The 16,835-nt window shown below is 42.3% G+C and overlaps 1 protein-coding gene across 1 annotated transcript in view; it reads left to right on the top strand.

Annotated features, from left to right (window-relative positions):
* The window catches only part of LOC309552787 (fibroblast growth factor receptor 1-like), a gene marked incomplete at both ends in the record, with an annotated part of 55,102 nt that overhangs the window by 7,702 nt on the left and 30,565 nt on the right, over window positions 1-16,835 (top strand). Inside the window, one exon of the mRNA XM_082253701.1 lies at window positions 15,495-15,618. Within this exon, the coding sequence (XP_082109827.1) occupies window positions 15,495-15,618 (124 nt within the window). The remainder of the gene's footprint in view (window positions 1-15,494; window positions 15,619-16,835) is intronic.

The following is a 16,835-nucleotide window of genomic DNA, read 5'->3' as shown; positions in this document are numbered from 1 at the left end:
CTGGACATCTGTTGGGGGCTCCAGTCTCCTGGCATATGTGGTACACTGCGTGGCTAGTAGCTACAGGCTGTTTCCTGTCCCGATCTGTGCAGATCTCCGGAGTCCAAGTCCTCACTCCGCCATTCCTTGGACACACCCCTATGCATACTCAGTTTCATACATGGCTTCCACACCAGCCACTGCTACTGCATCATATGTTGGCAAATACCACATTACTGCCCTTGGAAACACTTAAAAGCTCTTCCACACCTTCATTTATGGGTAAATGATGCTACACATAACTGTCTCAATCCATGCAGTCTTTACCTTTCAGTAACCGAAAGATTTTAACCCTATTGAAAATATCCTTTCATCCTCATCTCCTATGAGTAAAGGAATTTCCAAGTTGTACCATGCTCTCATAAATCTAGACTCCTCCTCTTATCTGAATTACCTCACTTCATGGGAACCTGAGTTACAGGCTACTCTTACAGATCACCAAAGGCATAAGACTTTGTAGCTTTCGCATGTATCCTCCATCTAGTTGAAAATGTTGGAAGTTTACCATAATTTGCAATCCTACTGGCTTTACACACTTGTTTGGCTACATAACATGTTTCCTGAAGTTTCTATTTCTTGCTGGATGGGATGTGGCGTGGCAGCAACACATGCTCACATCAATGGGAATGCCCCTCCATACATTTATGCTGGATCTCTTTTTTAAATTCGAATTAACACTATACAAGTTAGCACTATATCAAATGACTCATGGACAGTCCTATTCCATTGTGCAAGCAAGCCAACAGGCCGATATTCTGTAAATGTTCCATCACCCCCCTGCATTTACTGAATGCGTCTAAATCTCTTATCCCAACCTACTCAAAAATGCTATTCCTTCAATAAAACAGTGATTCCACACAATCATTTCTGCCTAATGGAATAGCGTACACATGAATCTCACCATTCAGTCCCTAACTTCCTGTAAGACATGGGGCCCGCTGGTTGGCTTTCCAATACTCCCTCTCTCATCTGGACATAATGGGGTTGATTTACTAAAGTCAAATTAGAAAGTACAAGTGCGGTTGCAGTCTGCAAGGGCATTTGTTCCAAAACTTAGTAAATAAGGAGAAGCAGCTCTGCTGACTTCCATCATCGAATTGTGTGCAAGCAAAAATGCTGTTTTTTTCTTTATTTATCTTGCATGTGATAGGGTATTCTTTGAAAATTAAAGCTTCACTCCATATACAAAGATTTGGAGCAAATACCCTGGCAGAGTGAAACTGCACTCTCCCTGGTGGCTCTCTCTTCCCTTTCTTACGTTTATTTATTTTCTTTCCTGTTACCTTTCATTTCAGAGAGTCGGCTAAAACTTTTCAGTACAGTAGATGGACACAGATTTTAAACCATGTAGCGCCATACACTTTGCCTAATGATCCACAGCATGTTACCGAATTTGTTTTCATGATTGCTATTTCTTCCCTAAGTTTATTTGTTACCTAATTGTGTACTTAGACTACAGACGCTTGTCTGTCTGTACCATTTGCTTTGAAATTTTTTTCTTCATTAAAAATGTTTTAAAAAAAAAAAACTGCAAAATGCTGCTTAATGTAAGATGCTCCAAAAAGTATTGTGCAGTGCTCCCTTTAACCTCCCTGGGGGTATGATTCTTTTGGATTTTAGGTGCTAAAAGCGGTACCATTATTTTGCATGTAATTCTTGTGAATGAGCAGCCCAAACCAACTGTATACATTTATTATATATATTATTTATATATATATATATATATATATATATATGTATGTATACATATATTATATATATATATATATAATGTATACAGTTGGTTTGGGCTGCTCATTCACAAGAATTACATGCAAAATAATGGTACGTGTATATATATATATATATATATATATATATGTGTATATATATATATATATATATATATATATACAGTGGGTACGGAAAGTATTCAGACCCCCTTAAATTTTTCACTCTTTGTTATATTGCAGCCATTTGCTAAAATCATTTAAGTTCATTCTTCTTCCTCATGAATGTACACATAGCACCCCATACTGACAGAAAAACACAGAATTTTTGACATTGTTGCAGATTTATTAAAAAAGAAAAACTGAAATATCACATGGTCCTAAGTATTCAGACCCTTTGCTCAGTATTTAGTAGAAGCCCCCTTTTGATCTAATACAGCCAGGAGTCTTTTTGGGAAAGATGCAACAAGTCTTTCACACCTGGATTTGGGGATCCTCTGCCATTCCTCCTTGCAGATCCTCTCCAGTTCTATCAGGTTGGATGGTAAACGTTGGTGGACAGCCATTTTTAGGTCTCTCCAGAGATGCTCAATTGGGTTTAAGTCAGAGCTCTGGCTGGGCCATTCAAGAACAGTCACGGAGTTGTTGTGAAGCCACTCCTTCGTTATTTTAGCTGTGTGCTTAGGGTCATTGTCTTGTTGGAAGGTAAACCTTCGGCCCAGTCTGAGGTCCAGAGCACTCTGGAGAAGGTTTTTGTCCAGGATATCCCTGTACTTGGCCGCATTCATCTTTCCCTCGATTGCAACCAGCCGTCCTGTCCCTGCAGCTGAAAAACACCCCCACAGCATGATGCTGCCACCACCATGCTTCACTGTTGGGACTGTATTGGACAGGTGATGAGCAGTGCCTGGTTTTCTCCACACATACCGCTTAGAATTAAGGCCAAAAAGTTCTATTTTGGTCTCATCAGACCAGAGAATCTTATTTCTCACCATCTTGGAGTCCTTCAGGTGTTTTTTAGCAAACTCCATGCGGGCTTTCATGTGTCTTACACTGAGGAGAGGCTTCCGTCGGGCCACTCTGCCATAAAGCCCCGACTGGTGGAGGGCTGCAGTGATGGTTGACTTTCTACAACTTTCTCCCATCTCCTGACTGCATCTCTGGAGCTCAGCCACAGTGATCTTTGGGTTCTTCTTTACCTCTCTCACCAAGGCTCTTCTCCCCCAATAGCTCAGTTTGGCCGGACGGCCAGCTCTAGGAAGGGTTCTGGTCGTCCCAAACATCTTCCATTTGAGGATTATGGAGGCCACTGTGCTCTTAGGAACCTTAAGTGCAGCAGAAATCTTTTTGTAACCTTGGCCAGATCTGTGCCTTGCCACAATTCTGTCTCTGAGCTCTTCAGGCAGTTTCTTTGACCTCATGATTCTCATTTGCTCTGACATGCATTGTGATCTGGAAGGTCTTATATAGACAGGTGTGTGGCTTTCCTAATCAAGTCCAATCAGTATAATCAAACACAGCTGGACTCAAATGAAGGTGTAGAACCATCTCGAGGATGATCAGAAGAAATGGAAAGCACCTGAGTTAAATATATGAGTGTCACAGCAAAGGGTCTGAATACTTAGGACCATGTGATATTCCAGTTTTTCTTTTTAAATAAATCTGCAACAATGTCAACAGTTCTGTGTTTTTCTGTTAGTATGGGGTGCTATGTGTACATTCATGAGGAAGAAGAATGAACTTAAATGATTTTAGCAAATGGCTGCAATATAACAAAGAGTGAAAAATTTAAGGGGGTCTGAATACTTTCCGTACCCACTGTATATGTATATATATATATATATATATATATATATATATTTACATAAAAAGTACAGTAAAACTGCAGGAAAGGGCACTGGGGGGCAAACTAATGTGATTTTATTTTATTTTGAATGGTATCAGTGTGTTTGGTGTGTTTTTACATTTGAATTTGCCACCGGTTCCACCCCCCTGCGAACGTCACGTCGCAGGAGACGGAAGCCGGAGCACGGAGAGGATCGGGAGGAAGAACCGCCGCTAGACACCGCCAGACACATCGCTGGATCCCGGTGACAAGGTAAGAAACCTCTTTTACAGGATCCAGCGATGCTTCTGGCGGTACCCCGAGTGTGGCTCGGGGTTACTGCTTTTGGCTCTGAAACGTAATCCCGAGCCACGCTCGGGAATACCGCTAGGGAGATTAAGCAATATATGACAAACTTATGACTAAACCAAACATTATATAAACAATACAGTACTGCATCATGCGTTTGGAACCATATACAGCAAGTGATAAGTGAATCAGTATAATCTTTCAATATTTAAACAAAGAAAGTCCCATTCATCATGAAAACAGTCCTTAAAAGCAAAATAGATCCAAAAAATGTCTCTTTACCTATGGTATGGCCTGCATTGAAGTCATGTATAGAGAGAGGTGGGAGCCATTATAACTCTTGCTTGATCACCGGAGAGATTAGAGACTGTCCAAAGGGTGAATCGCACACATCAAAAATCGCTGTTTGATCTCAAATTTATATGAGTAAGTGGGGTCTGTCTGAAAAGGTGACAGTACATCTGTTGAGGCACAGTGGTGGTGTTTTACAAACATATGAAGATTATAGAAGGCACGGTGGATAACAAGACACAGTCACAATGTTTTCATCTTTTACCTAAAACAGTTTTTTGGACTTTTTTTTTTGCGTTTAAGGACTGTTTTCTGATGAATGGGACTTTCTTTGTTTAACCACGTCAGCTCTGGATTGTTTACCCCACCTTTATGACCAGGCCATTTTTTGCAATAGGGTGTTACTTTAACTGATAACATGCAAACTCTATTAAAGTCTATGGGACACGGACATGAAAAATCAAAAGTCCTAATTTTAAAGGCTTATATGCAAGTTATTGCCATAAAAAGTGTATGGGGACCCGGGTACTGCCTTGGGGGACATGTATCAGTGCAATTTTTAAAAAAAAAACGATCGTTTTTAAAGGATCAGTGATTTTAATGATGCTTAAACTGAAACAATAAAAATGAAAAATGAATTTAAATATCGTACCTGGGGGATCCCCTAATGTGCCTGCAAAGTGGCGCATATGTACGATGTATGGAGCCTGCTACAGCAATACTGACATTCCTAAAGGAAAAAATGTAATTTAATCACTTAAGCCCCGGAAGATTTTACCCCCTTCCTGACCAGGGCCTATTTTGCGATTCGGCACTGTGGGACTTTAACGGACAATTGCGCGGTTGTGCGATGCTGTACCCAAATTAAATTGACGTCCTTTTTTTCCCACAAACAGAGCTTTCTTTTGGTGATCACCTGTGCGATTTTTACTTTTTGCGCTATAAACAAAAAAAGAGCGACAATTTTTGAAAATATAACAATATTTTTCACATTTTTTTATATGAAATCCCCCCCCCCCCAAAAATGTAAAAATCAAAATTTTTTAACATTTTAGGCCAATTTGTTTTCTGCTACATATGTTTGGTAAAAAAAAATCGCATAAAGCGTATTTTGATTGGTTTGCGCAAAAGTTATTGCGTTTACTAACTAAGGGAAAGATTTCTGTCATTTTTGGTGGGGTTTTTTTTAACGAGTAATGGCGGCGATCTGCCATTTTTTTTGCGGGACTGCGACATTGCAGCGGACAGATCGGACCCTTGACTGACATTTTTGACACTTTTGGGGGTACCGGTGGCATTACTACAGTAATCAGTGCTATACATATGCACTGTTACTGTAAAAATGACACTGGCAGGGAAGGGGTTAACTTTATTGGTGATGCAGGGGTTAAGTGTGTCCCTAGGGGGGTGCTTCTAACTGTAAAGGGGTGTGTCTAGTGATGTAACCACAGAGACATATGATCCTACATAGCAGGATCGTATGATCTCTGCAGTTAGATCAGGGAGAATGACAGGCGGCTTTGTTTACATCAGCCGCTTGCCTTTCTCCCTCTCCACAGGGAGATCGCGAGTGAGCAGCGGACATCGGGTCCGCCAGTCACACGCGCAGACTTGTTATGGGAACGAGCGGGGGTGGGAGCGCGCCTCCTAGGGACGTAGTTTTACGTCACTTTGCCTGTACGGGGTCATGCGGCAGTCGGCAAGTGGTTAAACTTGCGGCTGTAATGTACTGCGGCTCCCGGCAATACAGATAGAAAAAATAAGAAAAAGAACGGCAACATTTGGAAAAAAAAACGTGGTAGGGTCCCTCCCAAATCCATACCAGACCCTTAACCACTTGCCGACCACCGCTCGACTATATACGGCGGCGGTCAGCCCCTCCCAGGCAAAGTGACGTACCGGTACGTCACTAGCCTGGGAGCGAATAGGGGGCGAGCGCTCCCGCCCCTGCTCATACCCGAAGAAGCCGGCGTGTGTGACCGGCGGACCCGATGTCCGCCGGTCACTTGCAATCGTTGGGTAGAGAGGGAGAAAGGCAGGCGGCTAATGTATACACAGCCGCCTGTCATTCTCCCTGTGTAAAAGCACTGATCACTCGGTCCTGCTATGTAGGACCGTTGATCTGTGCTGTTACACACACAGCCACAGCCAATCACAGTAAGAAACACGCCCCTAGGGACACACTTAACCCCTCCCTCTCCAATAGAGTTAACCCCTTCCCTCCCAGTGTCATTTTTACAGTAACAGTGCATATGTATAGCACTGATTACTGTAGTAGTGTCACTGGTACCCCCAAAAGTGTCAAAAATGTCAGTCAAGGGTCCGATCTGTCCGCCGCAATGTCGCAGTCTCGCAAAAAAAATTGCAGATTGCCGCCATTACTCGTTTAAAAAAAACAACAAAAATGACAAAAATCTTTCCCTTAAATAGTAAACGCAATAACTTTTGCGCAAACCAATCAAAATACGCTTATTGTGATTTTTTTTTTACCAAACATAAGTAGCAGAAAACAAATTGGCCAAAAATTTTAAAAAATTTTGATATTTACATTTTTTTGGGGGGAATTTCATATAAAAAAATGGGAAAAATATTGTTATTTTTGCAAAATTGTCGCTCTTTTTTTGATTATAGCGCATGATCAAAAAATCGCACAGGTGTTCAAATACCACCAAAAGAAAGCTCCGTTTGTGGGAAAAAAAGGACGTCAAATTCATTTAGGTACAGCGTCGCATGACCGCGCAATTGTCCGTTAAAGTCACACAGTGCCAAATCGCAAAATACCCCCTGGTCAGGAAGGGGGTAAAATCTTCCGGGGCTTAAGTGGTTAACCGAGCATGCAGCCTGGCAGGTCAGGAAAGGGGGGATGAGCAAGCGCCCCCCCTCCCAAACCATACCAGGCCACATGCCCTCAACATGGGGGGGTGGATGCTTGTCCCCATGTCAATGGGGACAAGGTCCTCTTCCCGACAACCCTGTGCTATGGTTGTGGGGGTCTGCGGGTGGGGGGCTTATCGGACTCTAGAAGCCCCCTTTAACAATGGGCCCCCAGATCCCACCCCTCCTATGTGAATGGGCATCAGGTACATCATACCCCTACCCATTCACCAAAAAAGTGTAAAGTAAAACCACAGAACACAGTTTTTGACAAGTCCTTTATTAAAAAGAAAAAAAATTGTGTCCCTCGATGTAAATCCATCGTCAATCACGACGCCCGCTGGACCAGAAAATTAGAAAAAATGTTTTAAAATGCTTTGCCTCTTAAGAGGCTACCAGCCTTATGTCCGATTTTCAGCTTTGGCAGTTCTTTTATAGGCATGGGGCGGGGCGACCTAGCTACGTCACCCGGTGGCACCACCTCCTTCTGTATAAAAGAACTGTCAAAGCCGAAAAACGTGTCGAGGGACACTATTTTTTTCTGTTTTTAATAAAGGACTTGTCAAATACTGTGTTCTGTGGTTTTTACGTTTTTAGACTATTTTGGTGAATGACTAGGAATACGATGTACCCGATACCCATTCACATAAGGGGGGCCGGGATCTGGGGGCCCCCTTGTTAAAGGGGGCTTCCATATTCTGATAAGCCCCCCACCCGCAGACCCCCACAACCACTGCCCAGGGTTGTTGGGAGGAGGCCCTTGTCCCCATCAACATGGGGACAAGGTGCCTTTGGTGGCACCCCAAAGCACCCTCCCCATGTTGAGGGAAAATGGCCTGGTATGGTGGGGGAGGGGCGCTCGCTCGTCCACCCCTTTCCTGGCCTGCCAGGCTGCATGGGTCTGATATTGATTTTGGGGGGGGGACCCCACACAGTTCTTTTTTTAATTTTGGCATGGAGTTCCCTTTAACCACTTAAGCCCCGGAGGATTTGGCTGCTAAACGACCAGGGGGTATTTTGCGATTCGGCACTGCGTGAATTTAACAGACAATTGCGCGGTCGTGCGACGCTGTACCTAAACGAATTTGACGTCCTTTTTTTCCCACAAACAGAGCTTTCTTTTGGTGGTATTTGATCACCTGTGCGATTTTTTGATCACGCAAAAAAAGAGCGTCAATTTTGCAAAAATAACAATATTTTTCACATTTTTTATATGAAATTCCCCAAAAAAAAATGTAAAAATCAAAATTTTTTAACATTTTCGGCCAATTTGTTTTATGCTACCTATGTTTGGTAAAAAAAATCGCAAAAAGCGTATTTTTATTGGTTTGCGCAAAAGTTATCACGTTTACTAACAAAGGGAAAGATTTTTGTCATTTTTGTTGTTTTTTTTTTTAACGCGTAATGGCGGCGATCTGCGATTTTTTTGCGGTACTGCGACATTGCGGCGGACATATCGGACCCTTGACTGACATTTTTGACACTTTTGGGGTTACCAGTGACATTTCTACAGTAATCAGTGCTATACATATGCACTGTTACTGTAAAAATACACTGGTAGTGAAGGGGTTAACTTTATTTGAGAGGGAGGGGCTGTGTGTGTCCCTAGGGGCGTGATTCTTACTGTGATTGGCTGTCTGTTGAGCTGTAGGGACACTGATCAACGGTTCTACATTGTAGAACTGTGTGATCAGTGTTTTTACACCGAGGAGAATGACAGGCAGCTTGTTCACACAAGCCGCCTGACTTTCTCCCTCTCCCCCGCCGATCGCCGAGTGACCGGCGGACATCGGGTCCGCCGGTCACACGCGCAGGGGGGTCCGTGACCACGCGGGAGCGGGAGCGCGCCTCCGCGGGCGCGCGCTCGCTCCCCAGAGCCTCACAGGCTAGCGACGTAGACCTACGTCGCTCTGCCTGTGAGGGGCTGACTGCCGCAGTATACTGTGAGCAGTCGGCAAGCGGTTAAAATCTGTACTAGAACAAAAGGGCCTGGTATGGATTGGGGGGGCACACCATGCAATAGGGCCTGATATAGATTTTGGGGGAGACGTCATTTTTTTTTTCATTCTGTTTTAGGGTTCCCCTTAACCGCTTAAATACAGGGCACTTTCACCCCCCTTCCTGCCCAGAACAATATTCAGCTTTCAGTGCTCATTTGCATCTAAGGGAAATATTGGTCGGCTTGACATGGCACTGCTCCCCTCTTTAACATTGGCATCAATGGGAAATTCTGGTCAGCTTGACATGGCACTGCTCACGAACTATAAGTGACAAGGACACCAAACTTGGGGAGCACCGAGAGGAGACCCAGGACTACAACATATTCATACAATTTAAAAGTGGAGTATGCCTGTACACTACACTGGCTGCACTAATCTGACTGAACTCACTATTCACTAACTACCTGCCTAATCACTATTATCACACGCTATACACGGCTGCCGTGTAAGCAGCAGCAATTTTATAGTGTGTGGCGTGGACTTAGCCCTCGAGCCATGATCGGCTAAAGGCACTCTGCCACACATGGCTCTGACAGGACATTGTGCTGTGATTGGCCAAAGCATACAGGTCAGGTGCATGCTTTGGCCAATCACAAGCTCTTAATGCACTCCAATCGCGCAGTGCATTATAGGGTGCTCATCTTCCCGCCGACACACGAACGCTCGATGTTAAAGTCGACTCGAACATGAGGCCCATCCTTACTAGTAATGGCAACAATCAGCGACCTATGCAGCAGACAGTACTGCGACATTGCAGCAGACAAATTGGACACTTTGGGCCTAATTCAGTATAAGTTTGGAGTAGAGCTGCTCACTTCTCCAGAAATAACTCCAGCCTAAACTCATTTGCATCCTAATTAGGTAAGTGGCTGGAGTTAAACCTTCAACTAGGTGCTTTAGTGAATTCGGAGTTGGAGTTAACTTAGACTGAATTCTGGTTTGCAGTTAACTTAGGCTAAATTCCAGTTTGGAGTTAACCAAAATCCCTTTGTGTTTTTCATAAAAGGAAATTTGTCTATTCTGAATCACTATTACACAGCAATGTCATCTATTATGGTTTATTTTAATTTTAAGGTATAGTTATGTATCTTATGTGTTTTAACCTTTAGATTTACTAATAGCAGACTACACAGCTGTCTATTTAGCAATCTTCATTCTTTATTCATCTGAAACTTTCAGGCATATCTGATTGTATTCAGCACTTTGGTGTAGTGGGCTAAGCTCATAGACAAAGATTGCTAGGTTATGAGTTCAAGGCCGAACCATGATAACACCTTGTGTGCTCACAGTTGTGTGTCATTCTTTTTTTGGCCACATAGTAATACATTGGCTACATCACCTAAAATTGCATGTCAATGGCCATGTATATTCAAGAAACAGACATGCATATGTGCAGGGTGCAATTATGCATTTGCCAAGTTTCAGTATTTATTTACAGCTGTCTAAAATTTAAGGAGGGGATGGCACACTTTGGATTTGAACTCATGCTTTCAGTGTTTATAGACTGGAACACTAACCACTAAACCATTGAGCTGAGCATTATAACCCCTGGAATATTTATCCCCATGTTGAAATAGTTAACCACTTCCTTACAGGGCAGTTACACCCCCTTCCTGCCCATGCCAATTTTCAGCTTTTTATACTGTTGCATTTTGAATGACAATTGCGTGGTCATGCAACCCTGTACCTAACACAAATGTATGACATTATTTTCACACAAATATTGTTTTCTTTTGGTGGTATTTGATCACTGCAAGGTTTTTTTTTATTGGCAAAAAGAAGACCTAAATGTTTGACCCCTAAAAAAATGTGTTTTTGTTTATGTAATAAAATTTGGTAAAATTTTATTACATAAAATTAAAACACATTAAAACACTCCCCCCCACACACACACACACTCCTCCTCCTCCCCCCCACACACACGCACTCACTCCTCCCCCCCACACACACACTCATTCCTCCCCCCCACACACACTCCCCCCCCACACACACTCCTCCCCCCCCCACAAACACATACTCCTCCCCCCACACACACATACTCCTCCCCCCACACACACATACTCCTCCCCCCACACACACACACACTCCTCCCCCCACACACACACTCCTCCTCCCCCACACACACACTCATCCCCCCCCACACACACACTCATCCCCCCCCACACACACACACACACTCCTCCCCCCCACACACACACCCCTCCCCCCCACACACACACCTCCCCCCACACACACTCCTCCCCCCCCCACACACACACACTCCTCCCCCCCACACACACACTCCTCCCCCCCCCCACACACACAACACACACACTCCTCCCCCCCCACACACACAACACACACACTCCCCCCCACACACACACACTCCTCCCCCCCCACACACAACACACACACTGCCCCCCCCACACACACACTCCTCCCCCCCCCACACACACACCCACACACTCCTCCCCCCCCACACACACACTCCCCCCCCCCACACACACACACTCTCCCCCCCCACACACACACACACTCCTCCCCCCACACACACACACCCCCCACACACACTCCTCCCCCCACACACACACCTCCCCCCCCACACACACACTCCTCCCCCCCCCCACACACACACACACCCCCACACCTCCCCCCCCCACACACCCCCCCCCCCCCATCATACACACTTCGCTGGAGTACAGGGAGAAACCCTACCCATGTTCATACTGTACTGCCATTGCACACACACAAAAAATACAAGAAATGGATTACATTCAATAGACACAAAAGATATCTGAATTACATCCAGACAAATATGAAGAAAAGAAAACAAAAAACCAGTGTACAAATGAATAAGCTTTATTGAACATGTATAAAACATCAGTAATCACTCAAGCAGGCATGTAAAATGTGAAATGTCCCCCCCCCCCCAAAACCCCCCCAATCAAGTAATCTTTATTCAAATTACAGTACAAAGATACAACATATGATGGATAGAGCTTACAATATCCAAAAGTCAAGCAAAATAAGTTGTAGACGCCTTAGTATTAAGCATAAAACATACCCAACATACTTTGGGTATGAAGGAAAAAGTCTTCAGAAAATGTTATAGTGTGTATGGCCCTTTAGGCTGGCCATACATGTTCAATTTTTGTTGTACAATTTTCTGATAGATTTTCTGATAGATTAACCACAAACCACATAATGTGAGGTCAAAGCTAAACAACACTTTCACTTGTATCCAATTAGGCAGGCCTTTGTACTACATACTTGTAGTACAAGTGCTATAAACGTACAAGTATGTAGTACATTTTCCTTCAGATTTACCTTTTCTATGTAGTGCAAGGACCTGCCAGATTGCATACAAATTGAAAGTGTTTAGGTTTGACCTCATATTATCTGGTTTTGGTAAATCTAAAGGAAACATAATCACTTTGTTACAATTATTTCATAATATATGCCACGGATAGTTTCTTAGCCTATCAATTTATATTTAAAATACTAATTTTTCACAGAAATAAATGTTTTAAACACCTATATATAATTTCCAGCATGCAGGATTATTTTTAAAAATTTGTTGATTTTATACAGTTTCACTAAACTAGGTTGATTATTTGGGAATTGTGGTCTCTGCGTTTTTTTTATTTTATTTTTTATTGTTTTTTGTTATCTTTATACCAAACATACATGCACTGGCACCTTAAAAATTAATATAGTTTGATTTGATTAGTCCATCAAATTTCATTAGCCTCACGTAGTTAAGTGGGTAGCACAGTTGCTTTGCAACAGTGTATTTGGGTGTTCGGATCCCTGAACTACCTACAACTGTCTGTTGTTATATATGACAAGCAACACTAATAGGGCTTCTCCCCAAAAATTAAACATTGTATATGTGTGAAATTAATATATTTTAGGGTGGTTAGATATAGGAAGTAACAATAATATATATAGACATACATAGATATGTGCAAAAAAAAAAAAAGATATGTGCATTTCTCTCATTAGCGCCAGAATAGCGCCGTTTTACCGCGAACTTGCGGCGGTATTTGCCGCAAATTCACTATAACTCCCACTAATGTTTTCAAACCGTTATTTTCAGCCTAATTTTTGGTATGAAGCATGCGCACATGGGCTATCTGAAATTGACTGTGGAGCTATTTTTGCATTTTACACTTTTATTCATATCTTTTTTTCTACTTAACTTTTTCACACAGTTTAAAATCAGTTTAGCTCAAAATCATGTAACACATCTTTCTCACACATTTTTTATTTTTTTCCTGCCATATTTTGTGATTTTGAAAAAATGAGTCCACCTTTTAGCTGGACTGTTTTTAAGTCCAGTCCTGACATTATTTGATCTTAATGAATTTGAGGAGGTGGGGGAGGAGGTATCCCAGAGGCTGGCTGCATGGGACCAAGCTGGAAAAATGACAGGTTTCGCTGGTCACGCCGGCTGTTTCAGGGGCAACTGTTTAGATATTTGTATTAAATAAAGCAATTTTATACATTACTATATGTGTCAGATCACTAGGTCCTCTTACATTATATTTGCTTATGAAACCACACTGTGTGTACATTTGAGGTTGAGCTCAATCAGGTTTTTACGTCTCCTTTTTTCTGATCTTCGTACATGAACGCACTGAGAGCTCCATCTTAACAGAACTTAATTCAAGGCAGGAAATTGGTGTTAGGCACCAACAGTACCCGCACAGTGGAAAAACAATATGTAAATAAGATAAATTTATAAAGATCAAAAAAGTGTAAGGAATAATCCTGATTCAGAGCTGCAACATAAACGTGAAAAGTGATAAAAATTATATAATGATATATAATAGCTGCTCTCAACCAGTCTTATACACTTTAGTATTGAGTGCAAATACCAAAATTAACTCTCCACCATGTAATAAATCAATAACAGCTAATTGCCAGGTGCATTAGTGCCAAAAATTAACACTTAAATAAATGAATGAAATCATAAGAAAAAACAATAAATGCTAGTTGCCAGGTGCATATGAGGATATGCACAAACACTTAATGGTATGTGCAAAAGTAAATAAATATAAATACTTGAAAATATAAATATATATTATATATATATATATATATATATATATATATATATATATATATATATATATATATATATATATATGACACAAATAAGCTGATCTAATCAAGTGCAGTAATAAATAGTTAATTAAATAATTGAATCAATAATGTTAGGTCCTAAGGTGCAAAGTTAATGAAAAAAGTGCAATGTGCAGATAAGATAAAATCAAATAATGGTAAGTAGGACCATAAAAACAAAATAATCAGTACAATAACACGGTCCTGTAATTGAATAGAGTTTCTGAAAGATCCTATAATTGCACTTCTTAAGGTCTCCAACACCTCCACCAAGACACAGGAACACTAGGTGTGCACAAAAATGCTTACCAGAATGAACAGACCCCTTGTTATAGGAGGTCAGTTCAGGCTGTGATTCAAAAAATTGTAGACAGGGTAATTTGCGGGCGAGAAGAAGTAGTTTAATATCCAGTAAGTAGCTCCAACCAGTTTGCACCATCCACTTTAAAGTATCCTCAAAGCCAGGAAATGTATCCCTCGATTGGCATAATAAAACAACAAAGAGGGCTCTTATGGTGAAGTACGTAGGTATAATTTATTAAATATAAGGGATGCACTTACAAAACGGTTTCTTTCAACCCGACATGCAGAGAAATAAAAGCCGTGGAGTCCAGGTAGGAACGCCGCTTCCGCGTTCCACATGCGTTCCACCTGGAGCCGGAAGTGGCGTAGTAGCGTGGTTGCGATCCAACATCCCGACGCGTTTCGTCAGCACGTAGCTGTCGTCATCAAGGGTCATCGAACGGTCATAGAATTTAATTCAAGTTTACCCTTCACAGAATCATTTTGTTCTTTTCCTATTCTGTCTTTTTTTTTCATTAAGTGACTCTGTGCATTTACTCTATTTTAACGTGTTGAAACAAGAAATCAGTCACAGAGGAAGTGCATTGCTTTCAATCAATCAGCCGCCTTACAGACTTGCATTGATCATAGAAGCAGTTGTAGAACATAAAAACTGTGTAACACTGAAAAAAAGGAAGCAGAGCTTCTCTATGTAATGAGAAAGTAACTAACTTTGATTTCCAGTGGAGTCTTCGAACTTGGGTCTCAGGTTGTCTGTATTTCTTGTAAAGTAGACATATCTTTTGTCTTGGTTGTTGGGAAGCTCACACTTCATGACCATTGTTATTACCGTAAACAATGACCAGTCATGACTATAACTGTTGTCTATCTTGACCAATTACTAGCAAATGACGAGGAGCAGGGGTGGAAGCAAATTTAATCACGTTTAAATATAAAACGTGATTAACAGAGATCCTCCTTAAATTAAACTTCATTTCACTACAGCATTATGTAAGATAAGATAATTATATTTGTTTTTTTTTTTTTTTTTATTGGTAGATCCGTTCTCAGACGTGGACTCTTATAATGGAATCAATTGTTCCATCTGACAAGGGGAATTACACCTGTATTGTAGAGAACAAGTTTGGTAGTATAAACCACACTGCCCAGTTGGATGTATTTGGTAAGAGCTCAAGTGTTACCACTAAGAAAACTCATAAGTATGTCTATTAATTAGAGCTTGCACATATAATCTATATGTCGTCAGAGACCACAGAGCCTGCTGGAAAGTACTTGTACATCACCTTACTTTTTATTCTGTAAACACTTTGTGGATAGATGTTGGATATTTAGTTAGTAAGGACTTCAACACACCTTCAGTCTGTTAAGCAGAACATTCCCCCCACCCCAAAACAAAAACTTGCAGATCCTTCAAATATATTCCTGAGTTATATTGCTACATCTAGTAAAAGTATAATCTGCAGAAAATGAAATCAAAATGGTACAAAAAGCTGCTGACACAATATTGTGTCAGCCTCTTACCATCTGTTTCTGACCCTCATTACGAAGGTCTAGAAAGCGGTGTTCAACTCTCCAGCATGCCCTTGGATTGGCAACAACCTCTTTCCTGCTCTCTCAAATGATCTCCCCCCAGGACTTTAGATATCAGGTTCAGGGGACTCTCCATCACTTCCATAGAGCCCGCTAGATGGGAGAATGTCGACTTATCCGGCCTGGCTGTCCCCGCATCTCTCGGGGGAAATCTCGGGCCCTGATTCCGGCTCTATCAGCACAAACAACAGAGCCAGGATCACGCAGCTTCTGATAATCTTGACCAGTGGGTTCTACTGCCCCCTACAGGAGTAGGACACTTGGCAGAAAAAAAAGGCACGACTACGCCTATGGGCAGTCCCGAGAGTTATACTCCCCCTCTCTGCTATACTGTAGGTGCTTCGTTTTTTTCTGCCTAGTCAGGAGTAAGGACCTAGTTCCATGCTGGGATATCTGGTCCTGGCACATTTCTCCACCTAACCCCCTCTCAGAGGCTGTAGAGCCCTCTGTGTCCCCACCATCCACTGATGCACTGATGGTGATCCTAGAGTTCTTTGTGTCGCAGGTGGAGGTGTTTTTTGGGCGACGGGCTAGTAAAAAGTGCACTCCGTCTTCCCCTGCCTCATCCGTTTCCTCAGATTCCGAATCTGATTTGGCCACCACAGATGGGGCCAACCCTGCGGGGTCTGCGGCCACACGCCCTGGTTTCTCAGATAGTGAGGATGATTCCTCTACTCCTGTAGGAAAAGGCGCTGGTGGACGCACTGATTGTGTCTGTGTGTGAGACTTTAAAATTGGAGGACGCACTAGTTCCTTTTGGCACTGGAGGAGGCACTAGTTCCTTTTGGC

The sequence above is a fragment of the Pelophylax lessonae genome (genome assembly GCF_965119305.1).
Source record: "Pelophylax lessonae genome assembly, chromosome: 4".
NCBI classification, from domain to species: Eukaryota; Metazoa; Chordata; class Amphibia; order Anura; family Ranidae; genus Pelophylax; species Pelophylax lessonae.
Note: the sequence above shows the minus strand (reverse complement) of the source record. Positions and strands in the feature narration are given on the sequence as shown.